General features: G+C 35.7%; 1 protein-coding gene across 8 annotated transcripts in view; it reads left to right on the top strand.

Annotated features, from left to right (window-relative positions):
- The window catches only part of RSPO2 (R-spondin 2), a 223,442-nt gene that overhangs the window by 101,100 nt on the left and 95,918 nt on the right, over positions 1-26,424 (top strand). The window contains exon 1 of one of the 8 annotated variants that reach the window (XM_032251733.1): positions 21,357-21,874. The exons of the other annotated variants lie outside the window; for them this stretch is intronic. Within the exon in view, the coding sequence (XP_032107624.1) occupies positions 21,865-21,874 (10 nt within the window). The 5' untranslated portion in view covers positions 21,357-21,864. Of the gene's footprint in view, positions 1-21,356; positions 21,875-26,424 lie in introns of those variants that run through there. 8 annotated transcript variants of the gene reach the window in all.

Below are 26,424 nucleotides of genomic sequence, written 5' to 3'. Positions count from 1 at the left end.
AGCATGTGCTAAAACCTGCAAATATCCATACTTGATGCCAAACACTGAAGTGGACTCTGGGCACATCAGAATGTATAGGAGGTGATACCTGTTTTGGGGGAGCTTACTGTCTACTAGGGAAGACATATGTGTAGATGGGTAATTTTATAATGTAACAAATATAGAAGACTCCAGGATGCCTCAAAGTGATACTGTAGTGGCTCTTTGACTTTAAAAGGGATTAGGGTATCAGGGAAGGCTTCCTGGAGGAGATCATGTGTTCTTTTTTAGGTTAGGGAATTGTGTATCATTTTTATACTTATTATTGTGTTCCTAGTATGTAGGACATAGTAATCATAAATTTTATAAATGAATATATGAAATAGAGATTCAAATGAGTCCTATGAATTATAAAACTAAAGCAATAATATTGCAGGTAAATATATTTTAGGCATGGATGGTTATAAGCAGAAACAAACTTGAATTCGAGGCTGCTATTATGTGCAAGAGGAGACATAGCTCAGACTGGAGACTAGACTTTGTTCTTTAGGTAGTAGAGACCACAGTGGATTTTTAAATAGCAGAAGTGATAGGATTTTATTTAATTTCTTAAAAGAAATCCCAGTGACAGTTTAGTGAAGAATGAATTAGATGGATGTGAGAGTTGGGAGCATGAAAGCGTGTACATTGGTAGAGGTGCCCAAGTTTTGGCGTGAGAAATGTGATGAAAATGCAGAAGTGAGAACAGGGTGAAAGATGCTTTGGAGAATGCAGATTGGTAAGAGTTGCTGACTGACTGTGGTGAGGGATGAGACGCTTGGATGGATGTAAGGTTTTTGTTCCCTTAGAGGTAGCAGGAGTCTCCTGGAGAGGGCTTCTGGAAGAGCTACTGTTTTATTTTTTAACTTTTATGAAAAAAGAGATCAACTGGCATCTGGCATACACCATATTCCTGTTTAGAGTGCTGTGCAACAAATGCCTACTAACTGCCAGAGGGCATGAGAAAGCAGTTTTCTTCTGTCAGGCGTGTTGCTGCCCTGAAGAAAATGTGAATCCTGAAGGAAGAGCAGCCACTAGGAGTGTCTGATATCAAGTTACCTGCTAGTCTTTCTACTGCTAGTAGCACTAAACCAAAGCACAAAGTCTATCCTTTTAAAGAATGTTTGGAGAAAACCATCATATACCCATAAGGGACTACTGTTCTTGCCAGAAAAATGCCACTATTATTTCTTTAAAAAGCACCCAATCAGCAGGTGCTTGGGCACTTTCTAAGACTGACTGGTGTTCTTGTCACACAGGTTAACAAAAAAGGGGGGAAGAAAAAGGAGGCAATTGTGGTCTTTCTCACCCAGCTTGATTTAAGGGCAATTTTTTTTTTTAAGAAATCATTAAAGGAAAGTTTAAAAGCAGTGTGTCAACATGTGACTGAGAATTGGCTCCGACTGAAAGGCTGAGAGAAGCCCTCAAAGCAGCACGCCTACCTTGGAGCATGGGTCAGATTTGCAGAAGATGAGATAAACATATAAATGGGAAAGGGTTTTATGGGTCATATGTTTAATTTTAATTTTCTTTACCTTAATTATTATTATTATTGAGTTGGAGGCTTGGTCTATCACCCAGGCTGGAATGCAGTGGCTTGATTTCTGATTGCTGCAACCTCCACCTCCCGAGTTCAAGCAATTCTTGTGCTTCAGCCTCCTGAGTAGCTGGAATTACAGACGTGTACCACCACACCCGGATAATTTTTGTATTTTTAGTAGAGATGGGGTTTCACCATGTTGGCCAGGCTGTGTTTTTTTTTAACATAAGAATCAGTGTTGTATAATTCAGAGTTTTGAGTAGAATTCATTTTATTAAACTTGGGTATATTTGAGTCTTTGTGATTCAAGGATTAGAAATAAAATAATCTTCTACCAAGGTTGCTTCTATATACATCTTTTTAGAGTGATCTATGTTGTATTGGCTAACATAAATATAGTGCTATGAGTCAGGTTTTAAAACTATCACACATCTATGTAATAATATATATGTAGTTCTTAGGTTGGCATGAAGTCTGTTTTCTTAAAATATGAATCATTAAATATAAAGGCCAAATTCGCTAAAAGACCATGAAGATATGAAATTCAGAGTTCTGGCACTCTTAACTCTGGGTGTTCTATGGGAAAAAAAATCTTAGCATTTGGTAATATGTGAATTTATTTTTAATATTTATCTGGATTTTCTGTCATGTGCCTCCTGCCTTTCTGTTCCTATTTAAGACATTTGGCAAAGAGGAACAAAGAGATTTAATTCTTACTGAATATGAAACTGCTTAGGCCTGGATAATGTCTGTATTTTTGCTAAGTCTGGAAAGATGTACATTTTAGCCAATGCTGGAATAGCTTAAACTATTAAAATCATACATGTATTGTTTTGTCTTTTATGTAGGAAAGTACTTGTGTGTGGCCTGGTTTTACTTGATGTGGTCTCAGTTAAGCTGGTTGGCTGCTTGAGGTCTCTTGTGTTTACCTAAGGGAGGTTTGGGAAATATTGGTTAATATGCCACAGTGTGAGAAGGATTTATTACAAGTGCCATGCACCATATAGGCATTCTTCCCCTTGTAAACCAATGCTTTATATAAGAATGTGTCATGATAACTAGGATTAACTTTCTTATTTTTTCTGGGTGAAATAAGAGACTCCCCAAAAGGGCTTACCTTAGAAAGGTGAATCTGTGTGTCTGTCTTAACTCTGATTGTTTTCTGCCAGATTTAAGTGAAGTCCCCTTTTAGCAAGAAAATATAAATATGAATTGAGAGGCTAATTTTACCTGCCATTAAGTAAATAACAGTATTACACAAAACAAGGTATTTTTTTTTTTTCTACATCAAACAAGTTAAGTTTTGCTCAGTTGCTGAATGATGCAACATTCTGTAGACTGAGACTTCAAATTCTAGGAAGGCTTTTACATTGGTAGCAATTAGGAAAACAAATCTAGGAATTTAAAGATTATAATGTTAAGTGCTGACAGCCCACAGACTATTAACATTCAGCTGTATATTTTCCCTCCCTTTGATTCTTGGAGGTTCCATGCAATTGAATCTTTAGTTTGAAATTTCTTTCCTTCCATAAGATTGAAATTTTCCCAAGATAGGCAAATCGTTCATTACTAATATTAAAAAGAAATAAGCATATCCTTTGTTTTAAAATTTTGTTTTTATCAAAGTTGTACATGGTTTACCAGGCCTATAATGAGAATCTGTTCCATTCCAATGCCTTCTTGTTACTCCCGGAGCCCCCCTTGACTACTTTCAGAACCTTTGGGTATTTATGTTTGTATCTTTCCATAACATGCTTTTATTGCTCCTTCTCTGCTTTTTAATTTGGGGCATTATGTGCTAAATTGCTACTATGGAAGAGAAGTATTTAGCTTACTTAAACTGGTTCCCTTCCTCACTATACAATAGCCCACTTCTTTTCCCTGTTCTCCTGGTAGAGTTATATTTTCATTTTTTAAGGCATGAATAGGTGGCATTTATATTCTTACAACCATTGTATTAGGCCATTCTTACACTGCTCTAAAGAAATATCTGAGACTGGGTAATTAAGTTTTTCAAAAAGGTCGTTCAATTGGCTTGTGGTTTTGCAAGATTTATGGGAAGCATGGTGCTGGCATCTACTCAGCTTCTTGGGGAGGCTTTAGGAAGCTTTTACTCATGGTGGAAGTTTACCATGGTGGGAGTAGAGGTAAAATGTCCAGAAGAGGTGCCACACGCTTTTAACAACCATGTCTCGTGAGAACTTATTATCACCAGGACAGCTCCAAGCCATGAAGAATCTGTACTGCCCACTAGGCCCCACCTCCAACAACTGGGGGATCACATTTCAATGTGAGATTTGGTGGAGACACACATCTAAACCATGTCAACCCTGCGAACAAAGATTATCCAAAGCTGAGTCACATAGTGTATGTATATTTTAAATATTTGTTGCATTTCCTATCCTACATAGTTATTGTTTTCTCTGGAGGTGGCTTTTTCTCTATGTATGCTTCCCAAATTCAACTCTAAATGCTCTTCAGTTTGCTAAATTCCTTTCTAGTATGTTAGAATATATTAACTATCTTATTTTATCCTTTTGGATAAATACCTTTCAGTGTCGCTGGTCTACAGCAGTCTTGACTGGATGTTTTATAGCCTGCTTCACAGGTGTCCTCTTGGGATTTCCCATAGTATGATCTTGGGGAATTCCTTCTGCCCCTAACTTGTGTTGGTTACTCTGTTGCCTGGATTCTATCTTTTCCTGTTCTATTTTTATTATTTTTAAATTCCATTTTTGTGGAACATACATCCTTTAGTAGCTTACTGAGAAAGGATACCTGGGATATATATTTTTGAGACCCTATATGCCAGAAAGTGTCTTTTTTCTGCTTCACAATTGACTGTTTTGGATGGTCCTGGATTCTTACTAGAGATTTTCTGTAGCCATTTTCTCTCTCCCAGATTTCAACCTTGGATGGTCCCTCCTCTAGTATTCATTACATCTAACTCCTAATTTCCTTCCCATTCTTCTCCAGCACCCAAGTGGATGGTGTAGGTTAGGAGCCTGTGCCGCCTGGAATAGTGTCTTTCCTTTCTCTGCATTCTCTCCCCCTCACCTTCAAAAGTTATACGTACCAATAGTTGGTGTCTTATTTTTCTTTGTGGCAGTCTAAGAGAACCAGAGCCAGACAGTAATGAAAGTGACTAAAAACAGATTTTATCCAGGAATTATTGCAATAGGAGGAAAGATACCTCAGTATAGAACTGGGCTTAATTTCAAATATACAAGGAAAAGTGGGGATTTATATACTAGGAGTGGGGCTGGGGATATTTGGATAGAAAATTACTAAGAAGAGATATTAATGGTAGGAGGACTCTTGCTAAACTGACTTAAGATCAGATATCAATGGTTGGGGGTGAGGCATTTGATCAGCTATCAAGAGTGATCAGAAATCCAGGATGGGGATGCTCTCTACACTGACTTAGCAGGATTCTTTCTAGGTAGGCCCAACAAGAACAGGGGTCACAGTTGAGGCCTAGTCCAGAGAAAAGGGCTTAGAGGAACCTGACTACATTTGCTCAAGGAGAGAGTCTTTGCCGTGGTTCAAGTGACCATACCACATGTGTTCAGGTGTTAGCAAAAATTCTCAAGATAGGGTTTGTAACACTTCTCATACTAGTGTTATTTGTGTGCGTGTCACATATCATTAGAATGTGAGATAAATAACAGTACTATTGACATTTATATAACCTGCTCAGGAGAATGATGATATGGGTTTTTTTTCCCTCTAAGGCTAGTTATACCCAGCCATTAACCACATTAAATTATCAAAATATGTATGTATGTCACAAGAATGTGATATAACTTTATGTCTAAAAGCACTTTATCACCATAGAATTGGAGGGTGTAATTATGTTCCTTTTATGGCTAACAAACCAACTTATGAATCACAGGTATAATGTGGGGTATTTTTCTACAAAGGAAATATACAGCAAGTCGAACATCTTAAAGATCAATGATCATTGTAGTCTTAAGTCAATTTACTATTTTGAAAGAGGATGCAGCAGGTTTCACTTTTGGTTACTAATAGCAATCTCTCCTGAGTGGCAGAAGCTCAATCCAATGGGAAGAAATTGTAGGGCAAACCTTTTATTAACAATGGTTTCTGCACAGAAAGGCAGATGAATTTATTAACAATGGTGGAAAAGTATAAGGGTGAGTGTAAAAACCAACCAAAAATAGAAACAGAAAAAACAATGTATAAATAAGAAGTTAAGTTTCTAGTTTTAGTTACTAGTATTGATCAGAGGTTACAGAATCCCTGAGGATTTTGATTGAAGTTTTTTTTTTTTTTTTAAAACTTTTATTTTAGGTTCGGGGGTACTTGTGCAGGTTTGTTATATGTAGTAATTGCATGTCATGGGGGTTTTGTGTACAGATTATTCTGTCACCCAGGTAATAAGCCTAGTACTGGTAGGTAGTTTTCAGTCCTCTCCCTTCTCCCTCCCTCCCCACTCAAGTAGGCCCTTGTGTCTGTTATCCCCTTCTTTGTGCCTTTGTGTGCTCAATGTTTAGCTCCCAGTTATAACTGAGATCATGTGGTATTTGGTTTTCTGTTCCTGCATTATTTCACTTAGGATGATGACCTCCAGCTCCACTCATATTGTTGCAAAGGATATGATCCTTTTCTTTTTTATGGCTGCATAGGATTCCATGGTGTATCTCTACCACATTTTCTTTATGCGTGGATTGAGTCTTGACTAATCAGGAAATGAATTTTGAAACATTCTCTTATCTTTGAATAAATTAATGGTATATCCCCTCCTTGTACTAGACTGATAATCCCCTAAAAATACATATAATGGAATTGGAGAAGACACAAAGAGGATTCTAAAACAGGGTAAGGAGGTAACTGCTTGTGAGGAGAAATAAAAAAAAAATAGGGATATATGTAGAAACAGCTCTGTAAGGAAGATATGGTCACTTGTTTTTGACATTGTGGTTGATATAAATAGTATTGATAGTTAGAATACTGCCTTATTCTAAGGTTTGGTGAGCAGTGAGACTAGAAAATTTCAATGAGTGTGAATTTATGGAACCAATTAAGAATTAGGGGTGGAAAATACAAATAACCTCAAAAATGATTTAAGTAAATTTGTAGATGACAGATCCTTAATAGGTTCTTGCTGGGAACTAGGGATGTGTTGGGTACACTCCTAACCTTTGAGGTTGATATCAAAGAACAGCCGTTTTTCCCATAGCATGTCCCTTGGTACCATCATCAGAATCCTGGACTAGAAGAATTGGGAGCCTGATCCAATGTGGCAAGACCCATAGGCTCTGATCTGTGCTAGGTCTGTGTTGGTTGCAAAGTTAGGGTAAATTCCAACATGAGGATTACAAATGTCAATGAATGAAAACTTGAAAACCTTAACTTTTATATTTCCTAATCTTTGTTAATTCTTCTTCATGTAGTATACTCCTAAAGCTTAAACTTTCTTGGACTGTCTTTTTTATTATATATCCCATTCTTGACTATGGTGATACTTCTTCAACTACTAGTTTCTTACACAATGGTTGAATAGGATTAATTAATTAACTAGTAGTTTCCCATACTGTAGGTTGAACAGGATCAATTAATTCCAAGAGTAGAGTCTTCACTTTTGGAATTTCTCTTACATGTCACTCCATTTTCAATTTGCAGTTTGATATTATAAAAGAAATTTCTACTTCAGTTATGACTAGACTTTTCTAATAGAAGGATATTTATTTGAATGGTTTTTCATCTATATGTAGGAAAACATGTAATTTTAGGGATTTGGGGTACAGATTATCTGTTTTCCTTACTACTACTTTGAGGGAGAAGGGTGAAATTCAGAACTTTGATCTGAATGCTTTATAGCAATGTGTAGGAATCAACTGAGGATCTTGTTCAAAAGCAGATTTGGATTCACCAGTGAAGTGAAGCCTGTGATTCTACAATACATGAGGTATGGGATGAGGAAGGTCTGAAATTCAGCTTCTAGGTGATGCTCATGCAGCAGGTTTGAGGACCACATTTGGTATAGCAAGACTTAAAAGGATTGCTTGCTAAGTTCGTGCTGTAGTTTCAAAAACCAATCTTGGTCTCAGCTTTTCCACTAACTGTTTCATAAAGGAATAATGAAAACAAATTATATAAACAGCATCCATATACTATAGTTATTTAGATGTTGAATTCATGTAGGAATATTTTCTTTCCACCTACTCTGAATTCTTCCCAGCTCTCTTCCTTTTCCTTATTTTCATTCTGTATTGAAAAATGGAGGCTTAAGTGACACAAATGTTTCTTGATTCTATTAAATTTAAACACACATACTCTTTCAGCTCTGTGTATTTTACTTAATTACTGGTAGTAAAACTGAGTAAAGGGATTTAAGGCTTATGAATGTTGTACTTGGAGGAAATTGTAATTAAGGTAATTAGGGCCTTTGGGTTCCTGTATTTTAAGCAAATTAAGCTTTTACATGTTTTTTAAAGAGACAGTAACTCTTCGCTGCCCAATTATTTCCTCTGCACGGATGAACTTGTGCATTCTGTGTGTGTGGTTCAAATGGCACACATCCTACTTTGTTATTTCAGGTAAATCATGGATTTACCCTAAGAACTTTTTTCTTAATTGCCATATATGAACCACTGGACAACTTGAAGCAAAAACTAAGAAATAATGAGGTACTTTGGTACCAAAATTATTTTAAAAGCCATATTCTTCTTTAAAAACATTTTAAGAGAGAATAATTGTCATTTACCTTTTATTGCAAAATCACTCTGTTCTTTATTAAAGCAATATGACTTCATTGCAAGATGTTTATGAAGTGCCAAATACAATAAAGAAAACTGATTCACACTACCTTGTAGTAATCACTGTTAATACTTTTGTCGTCTTTTGCAAGATTTTTTTTGTGTGTATGTAAAAGGTAGAAATTTCCTAAGACATATACCCATCGATACAACCAAGTCACCCTCTTTTTTTTTTTTTTTTGGAGACATAGTCTCACTATGTCACCCAGGCTGGAGTGCAGTGATGCAATCTCAGCTTACTGCAACCTCTGCCTCCTGGGCTTAAGTGATCCTTGCACCTCAGCTTCCAGAATAGCTGGGACTATAGGTGTGCGCTACCATGCCCCACTAATTTTAAACTTCTTTTTTGTAGAGACAAGGTCACATATATTGCCCAGGCTGGCACTTTACTTTCTAAACTTGAATTAGTTTCTATCTTGGTCTGACTTTCTCTTAGTCATGGAAAATGAATTTTGGTAAATTAATCTTGTTTTTTTAATGAAATGTTTTCCCATTTTTATTCCTGGGTGTGCGCTTCCTTCCTTTCTTGCCTTTTCACCAAGGCTTGCATCAAGTTTTGCCAAGGGAGGGAAAGTGATGGAGACCTCGTATCATCCTGACGCTCCTCCCCTGCATGTGCTATCCTTACTGATCTTCACTCTCCTCCATCTGCCCGCATGTCATCCCCTGCATATCACACATTCATGAGGGCTCTGTTCTTCTGTCCAGGCTTTCTGCCTCTCTGTCCTGACTGTGAAGCTGTCTTCACTTCTTGCTCTCTCTCTAAGCCACTTCTGAACTCTTCTTGGAGTGTAAGGTAGTTTGGATGGCCCCTTATACTGCTTTGGACTCAAGAAGACATCTCGGACCCTCTTTGCCCTGAATGTCTTACTACCATGTCTGGTGTTCTACTCGTGTAAGTGTCTGGGATGGAGGAGCACTCCTGGATTCTACGACTTCCTTGGGCTTTCCAGCTATCTTCTTGTTTCATTTCCCAAATTTGTCAGGATGGAATATGCATTATCTTTTATTCCATTTCCCAAAGGTTATGGCATACGTACCTTTGTAGAGATCCACTCAACCAAAACTCAGTGTTTTCTTCTCTCTCCCCCTCACAACTTGCTGCTGATTCAGTGGGTCTTTTATTTGTCTAAGCAGATAATTAGCTGTGAAAGATTATATAGCCCTTTATGCTTATTTATGATGGACTTTTGCTCTGAGTCTTTTTTTTTTTTTTTTTTTTTTTTTTTGGTCTCTGTTTTTTGATGCTTATAATTCAATATCTTTTTTTATTTTTTAATTGCTTTTAATTTTTATTTTTTGAGAAAAGGTCTCATTCTGTAGCCCAGGCTGGAGTGCAGTGGCACAATCTTAGCTCACTGCCACCTCCACCTCCCAAGATCAAGTGATCCTCTTGCCTCAGCCTTGCAAGTAGCTGGGACTACAAGCATGTGCTACCATGCCTGGCTAATTTTTGTATTTTTTGTGGAGACAGAGTTTTGCCATGTCACCCCGGCTGGTCTCAAACTCCTGGACTCAAGTGATTTGCCCACCTTAACCTCCCAAAGTGCTGGAATTACAGGTGTGATCCAGTGTGTCCAGCCTATTCAGTGTCTTGTGATGCAATAAAATTAAAGGAAAGTAAAGATTTTTGTCTCTTCCAAGAGTTCTAAAATTCTGTTTGGAAACTCAAAATTTGAGCATTTGTACTTCTTTTTCTTGAGAAACCTTCCTTTGAGCCAGTGAATTCCACTTGAGCATTTGAATGAAGAAAAAGCTAAGAGCTAAAAATAAATTTTAAAATTGAGTTAATACTCAAAAATTTAATCACATGTAATATATGTGACTTTTAAAAAATAGGATCCTAGACTGTGTTTGTAATCTGTCCCCAGTCTATATAGAGCCTTGTCTGTATGCTAATACTGCTGTGCATAATCAGTGGTTCTTTGTAGTCAATATTTTATAACTAATATAAGTTATTCAGTATTTTATTTGTGGACATTTAGGATGTTTACTATCTTTTCACTAGTAAAACAAATGCTGTGATATAAATTGTATATATTTCTGCATTGATCCAATTTTTTCAACTAGATTCCTAGAAGTAATATTATGAAATTCACATGGAATTTCTATGAAATTAGTATTTCATAGAAGTAATATTACATTACAGAGGAAAATTTCAATATTTCCAAATTATATTCTAGGAGATATATACCAATTTACATTACCACTAGCAGTATATAAGATGCTCATTTCCTGAATGCTTATCAGTTGCTAAAATCATAAATCCCTTAAATCTTAATTTAGTGTAGGTATGAGTCTATTTTGATTTGCATTTTGTCAGTAATGAGATTGAATATATTATATATCTTTTTATGTCTGATTAATTTCTACTTTTTTTTTCAGTAGCTTATTTATATTTTTACTTCCTTTTCCGAAAGGACTTTTCTTGATTTTGATTTGCCAGTATTCTCTATACAAAAAAATTTACCATTATTGTATGTTTCAATGACCTTTTCTAGTTTTTTTATTATATACTTTCCTGCAAAGAAGTTTGTTGTTTTAATCAAATTTACCTTTTAATTTTATTTTTTATGTTTTGTATTTTATGACTTTTTAACATAGCCTTTCAGAACTCTTTAATTACCCTATGAACATAGACTTTAAAACTAGCAAACCATTGTACAAAGTATATTTGATATATTATGAAACAAGGGTACATTTTAAATATGTTTATAATAGCTTAATATGTATTAATACACATAATTTGAACATATTACTTATAACGTCAATATTTTTATGCAAACTCTGCAAGCTGCAATTAAGAAACCATCATTTCATGATTAATAATTCACAGTGAGGAGGTTGCAGTGGTTTGTAAGATGACTGCAACCTCTCCTTGAGTTGAGTGAGCTGGCTATGATCATATGAGCTGTGGTGTCTTGTGTCCTTTGTGAAGCCTAATCCTCAGAGGCCTAGCAGTTAGTTATTTCTGTGAGTGAGGAAGGCCACAGGCTAGTCAACAGTGATGAACTCCACATTAAATAGATGTACTCTAATGCAGGCAGCTGCTATTCAGCTCTGGTTAATGATTATCAAGCAGGAATATGGGCCATGCCATCTGATTATTACAGGAAAAGCAAGAAATTTGGGTTGTCATAATAAAATTTTTCTAAAGGAAATATTTGGTGAACATAAAACAAAATTGAGTTCTTTAGTTCTTAAACATATATAGTGGCCCTAGAAATGTTTGCATACCAAGACAATGAACTGATCTTTCCAGAGAATAGCTAATTTCTTCTTTTACGCCACTCCCTTGGGTGTATGTGTATGCAGGTATGTGTGTGCTGCATACTTGAATATCTATGTGTATGAACCTAATGATCAGCTCTGTTACTGTTTTTGAGACAGGCAAGGTGTAGTTAAAAAAATTTTTTTTATAGATATGGAATCTTACAGTGTTGCTCAGTCTGGAGTGCAGTGGCTATTCATAGGCTTGATCATGGTGCAATGCAGCCTCGAACTCTTGGGCTCAAGTGATCCTCCTGCCTCAGCCTCCTGAGTAGCTGGGACTACAGGCATGTACCCAGCTTGATTAGTGCTGATGTTGAGCTAAACCCAAGCTCCTCACAGTCTTTATTTACTGGCTTTTTATTTTCCCCTTCTGCCACACCTTTTTAAAAAATACGTTGTTCTTGAGGGTACTATGAATAAAAATGAAGAGTTTTTAAAGAGGAAGAAACAGGGTTTCTGCAATATCAAGTTCTGATGCCTGAAGATGAAACTGGAGACTTAGTGATTATGAAGTAACTGCAAGAGTGTGTCTGTTGACGAGAGTTCTCTGCAGGTGTGTCCTCCCTGTCACATGACATCAGGAGGCAGTGATGCAGTTTGTTTCATTATTGGTGATTCTAGTTTTGATCACTTGGTTAATGTAAGTTTGGCTAAATCGCTCCATTATAAAGGCAACTTTTCTCATTTGTGATTAATACATAATCTCTTGGGTGATATATTTTTTTCCCAATAAACTTTAACCAAATGGTGTTTGGATGGTGATGATCTCTGCCTAAGTTATTATATTAGTTGTGGCAAAATGGTGATCTGTGTGGCCACAATTATTCAAATGTGGATTTTATAAGACAACTAGCCTGGACTCTATAAAAATCTCAGTGTCAAGAAAGCAAAAAATAATGGAGGAAATTAAACAAGACTAAATAAACCAAATGCAATGCATGGCCCTTGATAGGTTTCTAAAGATAGATGGGAAAAACAATATTTTTTGGAAGAAATGAAGAAATAGGAATATAAACAACATATTTGTGATACTTTTTAAAACCCATGTTAAATGTCTGAGATCTGGCAATGCTATTGTGGTTATGTAAAATAGTCTTCTTATTTTTAGAAAGCACATGCTGAAGAATATAGAGTGACATATTGTGATGTCTGCAGTTTACTTTCAAATAGTTCACCAAAATAATTATCAGTGTGCATTTCTTCATCTCTACCTCTAGGTCTGTGTGTATATAGATAGATATAGACAAATGTAGATGTTGACATAACAGAGGGAGAGAATGCAGGGGAAATTATTTTTAAAATAATGTTAGTTTTGATATGACTTAATGACTTACACCAGGTAAGGTGTTTATAAAGTGTTTACAATCCTGGTGTCCTACAGTCTCTTTCAGAATTTGGAGTTTGTAAAGTTCAATTTTCCCAGCATATTGAAAATCAGATATTCTTCTGTCTTTTTGAATTCCTTTTTTTTTTTTTTTTTGGAATCAATTTGCCAGTATTAAAAAAAAAATCTATAAAAATGTAACTAATTAGAGCCTTCTTTTCTGCCTTATATTTTAATGTATTTTCCTTAATCTATGCTTGATCTTTCCTTTTCACTTTGAAGGTCTCCATTTTTAATAGACAAAAATAGAAAGTAAATAAAAAACCCATAGTCTTCCTATCTCTCTCATCTACTATTACATTATATCTTAGTAAGTGAACTTAAGTTATTTTTAAAGCAAATTTAATTTTAAAAATTTTCACAAATGTTAGGAAACTTTTATCTTTACATTTCTTTTGATATTACTTTTTCCCTGAATATATCCTTTTTTACATGTTGTTTAAAATGTTTGAATTCATCAGAGAACTTTCTATGCAACCATGTTGAACTCTCTAGATTATCACTCATCTTTTCCCCTTTGAGATTATGTAAAGATGTTCTTATTTTGTAAATAGCCTTATAATTTATATTCTAATTTAGAAGCTTTGGCTACAAACACAAGCCTGTTTCTTCTGAAAATTATCTTCTTAAAGTATGGGATTATACTTCTAGGATCACAGTCTCTATATGCTATTCTAAAACAAACTATGATAACATTTAATTTTCGTATTAACAGTTATTCCTTGCATTTAAGTGTTGAATGACTCCTTTTGTTTTTGCTATTTATCTGAAAGATAAATGACCAATACAATCAGCTAAGGTTTATCAGACATAGTGAACTTTTTATCCTCGCATTCCCCAAACCTGCGCATATGTCTGTATGTTTATATATATACATATGCTCTTCCTTGGACTTGGAAATCTTGTTCCAACAGGCAAACTCCTGTATTCTCTTCAAGACCCGAGTCCTGTTACTGCCTATTTTTTAGCTCTTCCAGAATAAATTATATCTCCTCCTTCTCTACCCCAAAGCACTTGATAGTATGCACATAAAATACAACTTTAAAACTACAACATTTTGGAGAGCTCTTACTGAACGAATCTAGAATAATCTAAGTATTATATGAAGACAGTAACAGACTACAGCCCATTGAATAAAATTCATGAGTACCTTTCCCTTCTCCCTCATTTGTCTGTCTGCTTTTTTATATCAAACAAATGAGGGAGAAGGTAAAGGTCTCCCCAACACCAGCATGCCCACTAATAAATGGAAAGGAAATGATGGAGTTAAAAAATTATCTTCGACAACCTGATGATAATAGTTCATTTAGGCAAGAGTCACCAATGGATGTCAAACCAGTGTATGAAAGTTTGAATAGCAGGATATTTATATAGTTTTACTATGTCTCCTCTCAAAATACTTATCAATTATAGAATAAAAAATAGCAACTTTATAGTATAGAAACCTAGCAGACACCACGTTAACCAAGCATCAAAGTTAGCTTCAACAGTAATGCAACCAAAATGCATTGTGTGCCTCTTAACATGATGCACAGAAAAAGACAACCTCGCTTCATACATTATCCCCCAAATATACAACCGATCATGAGGGAACATCAGACAAACCCACACAGACATGTTGTAAATAACTGACCTGTTCTCTTAAAAACTGTTAAGCTCATTAAAGAGCTCCAGATTAAAGGAGACTTGGAGACACGATTTTCAAACCTATCATATTAGGTTAGATTTCAAACCTAATATGTATAATCCTAAAAGGGATTCTTATCTAGGAAAAAAATAAAGAACTATAAAGGACATTGTTGGCATAATTATGGAGTGAGGATTAAAAGATAGCATATAAAGCAATGTCTTTGTTTTTGGAAATACTTTTTACTGAAAAATTTAGAGATAAGAGGACAGAATATCTGCAAATTATACTTAAATGACTGAGAAAAATCATATGTATACATTTGTATGCACACATATTACATATGACTGTACCTATATGTCTATATATATATCTGGCTACATACATATATACATGTATCTGGCTAAATACATATGCACATACAGTTATGACACTTTTTGAGAGTGTTCAGTACCATTTACAGTTTTCCATGAATGAAGATGCAGGTTGTTTTTGGCTTCCAAGAATTGGAGAAGATAGAGGAGAATCATGGTCAGTAAGCAGTGACAAATTCCTCTCCAAAACTGTTCATTCTATTCCTCTGGCTTTCATGCATTTGTGAAGTCTAGTTTTGATCATTTGAGTGGTATACCCAGGCTTTCTAATTACATAGGTATGCTTGCTGTGTGACTTCAAAGGCCCCTTAGCCAGGACAGGATCTGTCTTCAAAGACAGTGAGGAGAGTGGCCTATTTGCAGGAAATTGCATGGTTTGGGGTGATTGTTGTTTTCTTTGAACTTGTCAAGTGGAGATCCCTCTTTAAAAAGTGCTGGCCTTTTGCTGAATGCCCAAACAGTAAAAGACTTTCCATTTATAATTCTGAATTTAACCTCTGCCAGTGGAAACTTGTAACTCAGTTTCCCCCATTATCCTTTTTGATGGATCAGCAGTTTTACTCTGAAGTATTTTTGTGGGTAACATCTTAATTTTGTTGGCTTATAGTTCTAGCTGTGTTAGAAAAGATTAACATAGTATTTTTAGTGACTAACTATCAAAAGGAACTTTGATTATTTTGTTGTAGCTAAAAACAGAGGAAAGGAGCAGTGAGGGAATTATGAGGGTATGGCCTAATTTGAAAGAAAGTTCTCGCAATTTAAATCATGGTATAATGCATTTCTTCCCCTAGGTGCTGTACGTATGTTGTTTAATGAGGAAATAAAGAGCCAGGATTTTGGAGTTAAAGGCCAGAACTGCATTCACATTTGTCACAAACTGTGATCTTGGAAAGATTATTAAAAACTCCCTGATTTGTTTATTCACTTTGATAAATGGAAATTATATATAAGAAGTTTAGTTTCAAAAGGTATGAAAGCATGTAGACTGCAATCTGTCCTGTAGCATGTTCCCCAGAGTTATGTTTTTTTTCTTTTTAACCCTCATTTTGACTTTCCTGTTTTTTATTTCTTCTTATTCATAATAGACAGAACCTTCTTAGAATAAAAACAGTTGAGCAAGTAGATTTCAAACTGGTCTCAGGTATGAATTGCTGTGAAGTTAGCAAATCAACAAAGCATGTCAAAATAACCTGCATATGAATGCTAAATGCAGACCATTGGTTTAAAAAATTATTGAGTTTTAAATTCGATGTAAGTCTGGAGATTTAGTAGTGAATCATCCTGATTTTTGTTAACATGTGACAAAACATCAGTGACCTACATTGTAGAAAATAAAACTGACTTTTTTGCATCCTAATGTAGTATTCCATAATAACATTGGTCAACTTTAGGTCTGTTAGTGTGCTTTTTATTAAGGCAATTAAAAAAATCATCTTTGTTTAAGAAAGCTTTCTCTAGAATAATGTAGCTAACAAGAGCAGCCATTCTCAATTTTAAAGCACAGTAGTAAAACCCATGGGCATTTCCACATTTAAAACACATGGAGTCTTTAATCTGGTTAGTTATGACACTGATTCTTCTTGAGGGCTGTGTTTATGACACCAAAAATTCATCTAGTTTGTTTCCATTTATTGTTTTAATATTAAGACAATGATATAAGCAGGAGTGACCAACTAGTTTCTATTCTAGGAAGCAGGTGGTATACGAGGGATAATTGAATACCTTAAGCACAATGAGAATTATATGTTAAATAGAGTCCATCTTACCCCTTTGTAAAAACAATTTAATTTTGGATAGGCAGGAGGGAAAGATTTTCCTACATGCAGTTGGATAGGTCAGACACTGTGGCACTTACGCTCCATTTCTTAGGAAGTATGTAAAACTGTTTTTAAATTGTGTTAGTATAAGAAGTATTTAAGTACTTTATGGAACAAAAATCTGGCTCTGTTTGTGAGCAGTTTGTTTTCTTCTTTTTAAATAATTGGATTATCTCCTTGTGTAAACATGGAACCATGTGAGGGTGGTGGTTTTGCAATCTTCGTAAATGTATATATTTAGATCTGCTCATGTTGGGGTTACTATTAGCACCAGCAGTCTGTCAACATTTCCACAGGGTCTTTTAAGTATGCTGTGAAAGCTCCAGCCAACACTTGGCATAAGTGATCTGTACTACACAGCAGTTTCAAGCTAAGGCTTACAGGATCGCACGCATGCTTTTTAAAAATTATTATACTTTATGGGATGCATGTGCAGAATATGCAGGTTTGTTACATAGGTATACATGTGCCATGGTGGTTTGCTGCACCTATCAGCCATCATCTAGGTTTTAAGCCCTGAGTGCATTAGGTATTTCTCCCAATGCTATGCCGCCCCTTGCCCCCCAGTACCCAGACAGCCCCAGTATGTGATGTTCCGCTCCCTGTGTCCATGTGTTCTCCTTGTTCAACACACACATACTAACTTTTAGCATACTTTTCTTTTGGCATTAGAAGAATTTTATGGAGTACATTTATTTTTTTCTCTCACTGATTCAAGCAGGTGGCTTATTTTGTAGAACTTAGGATATGATTCTTCCCTTGTTTCAAAAACATCATCTCTTTCTGGAAAAATAAACAACATTCAACCATCCTATGTTTTGCTTCGACTTCATCAGCTAATTAATGTTATTGGTGTTAGCAGTTGTACAAACTGAGGAGCTCGTGATTCTGGTGGCATATTTTCCCACTTAAAGAGTTCAGTTTTCTGATGCATGTGTTGTGATCCTTAATTGTACACTTTTTTTTGTTACCTGTCAGAATTAATGTCTAGTGTGGGGATATGCGTTAAGATTTCTAGTGGGGAAAAGGAGGAGTAATTCTTATAGGACTTGGTTTCCCAAAGTGTTAATTATGTGAAAGGCTTCATCATTTGGGGAACTGTTTGCGCTAAACTGAGATCACACGATTTTAATTTCTTGTTGGGGCCTATAGATAACTACTTTTTTTTCCTTGTGTTTTGTCTTTTTACTTGATTTGGCATATTCATGACTGTTTTTGAAAATGTTCCCTGGAGAATTCTAAATCCCACTTATTTCAATTGAATCCCATTCTACTTGAGCTTCTCACTCTGACTGGCTCTCAGTTGGCCAGGGCATAGAACTGGCTTGGCAAAGTGCTAAATTTAGCTTTCCTTGAGCCTCTCTCTGTGGCGCTAAGCCCATAATTTTAAAAAAAACTCAAAAAATACAAAACTCTCAAAAGCATCTTGCATTGCTATTGATGCGCTCCCCCAAAATATGTCTCAAAAGTACCTTGCATTGCCATTGATGTGCATCAGCAGCTCCTTTGGAATGTCTCTGACTCTGCCACCAGATGCACAAGCCACATGTACTACTTATGTTTTGGGTGAGAAATGTTGAAAGGGACTCTGTCAAAGTAAAATGTATTGAACCAAAGTTATTTTTCCTCTGATGACCACCGCGATTATTTGCTTGGCGGTGTATCCTTTCAGTCTCCTTCAGTTTGGCAGATTATCTCGAATGTTAATGATGTCCGTAAATTGTGAGAAGAAGAATGTGTTTATCATGTTCTGGACAGGTCCATTGTGCCCTCAAACAGAAGCACCTAAGACCCCACATGTACTTTGTACCATATCTCAGTTCATCGTCTTTCCTTGACCCATAATTATTAAGTATGCTGAGCTGCCCTGTGGCATCTTAGTTAAATCAGACTTTGAAGCATTCATGACACATTCCTCATAGATCCTTTGTTTCTTTGTTCTGTGTCAAATATATATCTTTTTCCAGCAACCTACACTATGACCATAGTTAATCCAGGTGTGATTAATCTGAGGTGCCAGTGTATGAGGATTACAGCTTGAACAGTGCTGGCACTCGAGAATATTTAAGGGTTTATAGTTCTGGTAATTTTCTTCTTCTTTTTTTTTTTTTGGAAGATAATAGCACTTCATGTGTTAAAAATAGATCTGTGACTCTAACTCTCTCCACCAATATTTTAAAATTACTAAGTTTGCTTAGGTGCAGTGGCTCATGCCTGTAATTTCAGCACTTTGGGAGGCTGAGGCAGGTGGATCATTGAGGCCAGGAGTTCAAGACCAGCCTGACCAACATGACAAAATTTCATCTCTACTAAAAATACAAAAACTAGTTGGGTGTGGTGGCACAAGTCCAAACTACTCGGGAGGTTGAGGCACAAGAATCACTTGAACCTTGGAGGTGGAGGGTGCAGTGAGCCAAGATTGTGCCATGTACTCCAATCTTGACACAGTGAGACTGTCTCAAAACAAACAAACAAAAACTCCTAGTTTTTCCTAGTTTTGAGTCTTTGTACAGTGAAATATGTATTTCAATAGGAGAAGCCAAATGATCTGATTAAAGAACTTTAATCCTGATGTCACTGAAAATACTCATTTGTAGAGATGATTTCCATATTTGAGGAGCTTACAAATGTTTGGAAATACTATTTTCTCAAGGAAAATAGTAGACAAGTATATGCTAGACAAATATAGGTCCAATCTTTCATTCCTAATTGATTTATTAATTTTTAAATAATATTGTTAGGTAAACAATGAGTTTCTCAAAGTTAATGCTTTTCGGGGAGTTAAAGCTTTGTAAGCCTTGTAGCTAAAAATATCATTCTCTATTAAAGAACGCATGACAAAAGATAAAAAGATTCTGAGAAAATATGGTTTAATTCTTTCTTTTTTTTGGGGGGGGGGTGGAGTCTCAGTGTGTCACCCAGACTGGAGTGCAGTGGTACGGTCCAAGCTCACTGCAATGCCTCCCTCCCGGGAGGTTCATTATGCTCTCAAACAGAAGTGATTCTCTTTAGAGTTCAAGCAATTCTCCTGCCTCAGCCTCCTGAGTAGCTGGGATTACAGGCATGCACCACCATGCCCAGCTAATTTTGTATTTTTAGTAGAGATGGGGTTTCATCATGTTAGCCATGCTGGTCTCAAACTCCCGACTTCAGGTTATCTACCTGTTCTAGCCTCCCAAGGTGCTGGGATTATAGGTGTGAGCCACCACACCCGGCCATTAATACAGTTTAATTCTAGGAGTTCTGTAATTTTGAAATTTTTGGCACAAGCTTTGCTCTTCATTGCCAATTTTTTTTCTATATTAAATTTATGTTAACATAGTCCTTCTAAAATTTTAAAGGAAATCTAGAAATTTATGTTTAGGCTTGATTAACATTTTTAATTGTAGTATTCATTTTCTATCTAAAGCATGCTTTTAATGGTGATGGTCTAGGATTAAAATTTATTTTCTTTACATTCACAGTTAGACTACTGGGTTTATGACATCTAAATATTTATAATTTTATATAAAACTAACCAAAATATCTTAAGACAGTATTTGGCATTTTGGTCAAAACTTGTGTGGCACATTAATTTGTTACCTTCCTTGCTTAATTGAGTTTGAGCTTGGTAGTATACATGATTACAGGATTTTTATCCCAGTGTTGCCAAGCTCTAGTTGGGAGAATGTATGCAACTTGATTTGTATAGCATCTGACATGCAAGTTCCCTGTTACGGGTGACAGAGGTGGGATTCCCCCCAAATCCTCCTCCTTTTATATGTTTTTTTTTCTTCCCTAAATACATATCTTGAACTTGAGGTTAGGAAGAGACATACATTAGCAATTTTATGATATTGATTGATGAAGTTAATATTCATTTAAAAGATGGGTTGAACTTGCAACATTATTTGACCAGCAAATATAGAGTGAGACTAAGATGCCAACAGCCCATTGTTCAGTCTTATTATTTTCAAAATTAGAAATCTGTACCTTTGTCAGGATGGATGCCTTCACCTAGAAGGAATTCAGATTTCTTCTTGCTTGGCAGGGGCTAGCTGCAGAAACAAGGGAACACATTTTTTAGAAGTCAGGAGTATATTAGAAACACATGGGCATTCAACACCTACATAAAGTGCTCTAGGAGATAAATGCGAATAGCTGGATTTAACAAAGGACCATACTTTAAAATACCAGAATTCATGAAAAGGCTAGACTACTTTGCAATTTAAGGGGAACACAAATCAACTAATTAGAATTAATAATAAAGAGTTCTACTTAATGCTGTCTCTCTTGATATAACTGTTTGTGATATAGGTATTGTTACCTTGTTTCATCCTCATGGTTTTTTTGTTTGTTTGTTTGTTTGTTTGCTAAATCCCTGTAATATTCCTTTTCGCATCCAGGGGATATGTGTGGGTTTGTGCTATAATCACTGTTTATCACAGTTTTGAGGATTTTTCATGTTTTATGAGATATATTTCATCTTTAGAATTTTGGGTGGGTCTAGATTTAGAAAAGTGTTTTGGTTGGAATCGTGAGGCTCTGGATCTCAGCAGGCTTTAGGGTTGGAAAAGTTGAAGCTCACAGAGAGAACAAATAAACATGGTCATCAAAGCTGAGAATTAAGATCTGTTTATTCACCTGCACACTTGAATTAAATCTCAGAGCAATGGGCAGAGCCATTCGACTTATGAAGATCCTGACAAAATAAATTACTCTAGTGATGTTTAAACGTCTATTTTTTTGCCTGTGTTTATACACAGAGGTTGGTGTAGTGACCATATGGTAGATGGAGAAGTTCTTGTGGAATTACTAAGCTATTGATTTACAACAGGGAGAAGGCCGCTAAAATAGTGGAAAATGGTTAATTAAATGGAAAAGTCTGTTTGAAGTTTGGGGCAAGAAGCTTCAAATTGTAAAAATCACATGGGCTCTTATTCAGCATTGAGCAGCATCATGACTGAAGATTGGGGAAAACGGGGAGAGAGTACTTAGGTTAGGTGTGGCTCACATCACTCTTGCTTTAAGAGAATTCCTCGTGTGTAGGGTTATAAAGATACCTAAGATATGGACTTGGGTGAGTATTCCCTAATTCATTTTCATTAAGTCTGTTGAGGTTCAAGTAAATAAAGCAATGCTTTTAATAATACCTTTAAAAAAATAAGGCGCAATTTGTTGACTCTGAGATTTTTATGATCAAGATGAAAGTTGGCTTCTGATACGTAAAAACAAAACAAAAAGCCTTTAATTTGTGTCAATTCTCTTGGTTCTGTAATTCTCTTTTCTCTATACTTCTTACTGTGGAGCATGATTTATGGTGATAAAGAGCTTTGGTTTAACTTTCGAACTGAATGTATAGCTTCAACTTCAGCATGTAATGACTGTGAGACAGTGAACCTCTTCCTCAAACATTCTGCTGTGTACTTGTAAACCTTCCAGGATCTTCCTTTGTTAAGCTAGGTTTGGAGTGGATACTTTATTGGATAATTGCTTGTTCTTGATTTTTCAAATTTGTGTATAAATTCTAGAGCAGAAGGTCGTCAACATGTTTCAGAGGGCTCTGTAGTGTGGGACTGCTTTTGATGTAGCTCCAGCCAGCAACCCCTGCCCTTGTCTTAGTTGCTCAGTTTTTTATGTTAAAAAGATGGCTTTTTTTCATGAAAGAGTCATACATTGTTTCTGTAAATATCATTCAATAGAGTCTTTGTGCTTAAGGTAGGTTACAATCTTGGACAACTCTGAAATTGAAAAAGAGTTGGATTCTCTCTGACTACCTTTTCCTCCACCATAGCCATTTCCTCACACAGCCTGTCAGTATTCCCACTTGCTATTGCTCTTCTTCAGCTTTTCCCATCCCCTCAATTTTTTACCCTTTCTGGCACAGAGAAGTTGAATGATAGCCTAGTTTTTTGAAACTCACTCACTTACACCCTACTCGGGACACTAAGGGCGATACTGGAATAAAACCTCTTCAGAAGGCAGCTAGAGAAATTATTGATAGTATAAGCTTATTTTTGGTCAGCTATGCAAAAATTATTTATAAATCTTAATTATCTAGGCAGATGAACGCATAACAAAATAGTACAGTGAGTATACAAACAGGAAAATTAACTCAGCAATAGAATGTAGAGTGAAGTGGGGAGAGGGTAGATCTAGGGTTGGGACTTCATAACCACCCAAATGAGAAGTGGTAAAGGCCCAAATTATGAGAATATTCATGGAAATCATACGGGTGAGAGTTGGAATCAAACCTGTAGGAGGCAATATTATCATAGAAGCTGGGGGAGGAAGAAAACTTTCCTCCAACCTAGGCTATTGGAATCGTGAGGATCGGAAATTGAGAATGAGATCTTGAATGTATGATGAGAAAACTGGTTGTGGTCTTCATAAAAGCAGTTTTGGAGATAATTCAGCAGAGGTTGATGATAAGTAGAGGCAACAGGGTTGATACTTCCAAGAACTATGATGGTGACATTGGTTTAGTTCATTGTTATGGAAAATTGCTAACAACTTACTGAAATTGAACAAGTTATGACCCAACAGGTACAGTATGATGTGTATGAAAAATACAAATTGTATATTTTATACATGTATACATATATAAAGGAATATTTGGTAAGTTGTTTGCCAGAATTTTATGGGTAACTGTATCTAAGGGGATGATTTTTCATCAGAATTGGTTCCCTAGCTCTCCCCTGCAACAATTACAGATTTAGGGAAATAATATATTAAATGAGAGACTATTTGGAAAGCATAGATAGTTTTTAAGTGAGAGAATGCCCATGCAATAGACTCAACATACAGATAAAACAGTTGATAGAAAAAAAAGTCCTAGAATAGATAGGAAGAGGTAGATCTTTCTGGACAAATCAAGGGGCCTTGATTCCTGATCCTGAAGGGCCTTGTTTCTTCTTCAGCCCCTTTGGTAGAGTAAGCCTTAGTTTTGGGACCCCCTGCTGGACGAGAGACTGTAAGACCACATCAGGGATGTGGAAGCTTGAGGGAGGAAGGAAGATTCTCTTGTGGAACTAAAACCTATATAGATTTGCTACACGTTGCTATAATTATAATGGCCATTAAATTATTATAAGCAAAGGAATGACATGATATACAATGTACTCTGTAGAGCTGCCAGCCAGACCACTTATTGCTTGATACTAGTTTTATACTCAAGAATGACTCTATGGAGGGCAAGCAATATGTAGTCTCAAAGCTAAAAGTTTCAATAATTGATGAGTTTTCTATTTTTTCTCTCTTCATTCTCTTTTGGGTTAACTCAATAAAATGCAGCCGTTGTGACCACATGTATTCTCTTGTATTTATGACTTTGCTTGGTGCAGTGACAACTAACAGTTACATGAATTTTTCATATTTTATAAACTATATTTCAGGTTGTACCATTTCTAAATTATATACCAGCTATAGCAAGAGTATTTTACATGTTTTCTTTCAAGGTCCCCATCAGATGCAGTGAACTTCATATGGTTCAGGTATTAACTTATTTTAAATGCTATTTCAACATTTGCTTAGTACTGTTTTCTCCCACCTTGTCCCATCAGTAGACTATTTCTGTTTGGAAAAATAAATAAATAAATAGTATCTCATAGGTGAGCATCTAATATAATTTGTGGAATCTTCAAAACAGATGTAATTATAAGTAAGTACATTATCCTGAAATTAGTGCATAACCTTTATATGCTTAATTTTTTTTAAAGTGAGATATAATTTACTTGTAAATTATGCATATTAATTATAAAAATGTACAAGTATACTTAGATAAATGCATAGTTTTATGAATTTTACAAATGTATACGTTTGTATAACCAATATCCAGGCAAGATGTAGCACGTTTCCATCATCCCCTTTAGCAAATTGGCTAGTATACTCCCACCCCACCACCCCAATTCATGTCCTCCTGGAAATTTTGGAAGGTGACCTTTTTCGGAATCAGGGTTTTGGCAGATGCAACTAAGGTAAGAATGAAGACGAGATTATATGGGATAAAGGGACTTAAATCCAATGGGAGTGTCACTATAAGAGACAAAAAAAAGACACGGAGATAGGAGAGAAGAAGGCATGAGACAATGGAGGGATTGACACTGTGTGACTGTGAGTCAAGGAATGCCCTGGGTCACCAAAGGCTGAAAGAGGCAAGACACGATTCTCTGGCGTCCTTCAGAGGAAGCAAGTCCCTGCAGATTCGATACTGGAGTTTCAGACTTCTTGTCTCTGAAACTGAGAGAATAAATTCCTGTTGTTTAAGACACCAAATTGTGGTCATTTGTTACAGCAGCCCAAGGAAACAAATATACCTACTCCATCCTCTGCAAATTCTATTATGCCCCTTTCCAGTTGGTCTTCAATCCTCAAAGGCATGTAGTATTCTTATTTCTATCACCATAGATTAGCCATGCCTGCCTTTGACCTTAATATGAATGAAATTATATGGAGCATGTTCTTTTTTGTATCTGTTTGAATTCTTTTGATCAGCATAATGTGTGTGAATTTAATTCATGTCATGTGTATCTGTATTCTTTTTATTATTGAGTAAAACTCAAATAGTTTGAATATACCATAATTTATCCATTCTGTTTATAGATATTTGGGTTGTTTTTTTCTACTCATATTTCATACATATATTACATCTTTTGTAGCTGTCACTGGTTAAGAAGTTATGTATTCTATTATTGTTTTTGCAGTTGGGACCTTAAGGTTATAGTAGTTACATTTTACTTTAATTTACATTGGTCTTCCTACTAGTAAAGCAGAAACTTTGAATGCTTTAACTTTGGCTTGCTTCTCAAGTCTTCTGTGTTTTTGTGAATATAAGATATTTATTTTCAAAACTTGAAAATCATAATGTATGTTTTTTACATTCTATGATTTTGTATAGAGAAACGAACATATTTTTCAATTGGTGTGTTCCCTAATGCTTGTTGCATTCTACTTCCTCTGGGTTCTGTTTTATTTTCTCCAGTACTTTATTCGTTTAGTGAATGCTTTTTAAAAAATTAAGTTCTTTGCCTTTACTTTAGCTACAGATATCTTTATTTTGCTCACATTGTTAAACTATAACTGCTTATAGAATTATAGTGTGACAATTTTTTCTCAGCATGTTAAGATAGTATCTCAGCTGTCTAACCTTTATTTATTTATTTATGGATTATATGTCTGCTGTCAGTCAAAGTTTTATCCCTCTCTAGATAATCTGCTATTTTTCTCTGGCTTGACTTTATTCTTATGGTATGTAAACATACTGTGTTTCGATGTAGACTTGTTTTGTTCAGTCTGTTAATTTTTTTTAAATCTAAGAACTCATGACTTTAATTCTGGAAATTAATCAGTCATCTCTTTGAGTAGTGTGTTTTATTCTTTTTATATATGTATATACACTTTTAAGTTCAGGGGTACAAGTGCAGGTTTGTTACATAGGTAAACTTGTGTTGTGGGGGTTTGCTGTAAAGATGATTTCACCAGCCAGGCATTAAGCCTAGTACTCATTAGCTATTTTTCCTCATCCTCTCCTTCCTCTGTCCTCTGTCCTCCAACAGGCACCAGGGTCTGTTGTTTCCTTCTATGTGTCCACGTGTTCTCATCATTTAGCTCTGACTTATACGTGAGAACATG

The sequence above is a fragment of the Sapajus apella genome, unplaced genomic scaffold, assembly GCF_009761245.1.
Source record: "Sapajus apella isolate SASKATOON/1434 unplaced genomic scaffold, GSC_monkey_1.0 scaffold3, whole genome shotgun sequence".
Classification (NCBI taxonomy): domain Eukaryota; kingdom Metazoa; phylum Chordata; class Mammalia; order Primates; family Cebidae; genus Sapajus; species Sapajus apella.
This window is presented reverse-complemented; position numbering and strand designations above follow the sequence as displayed.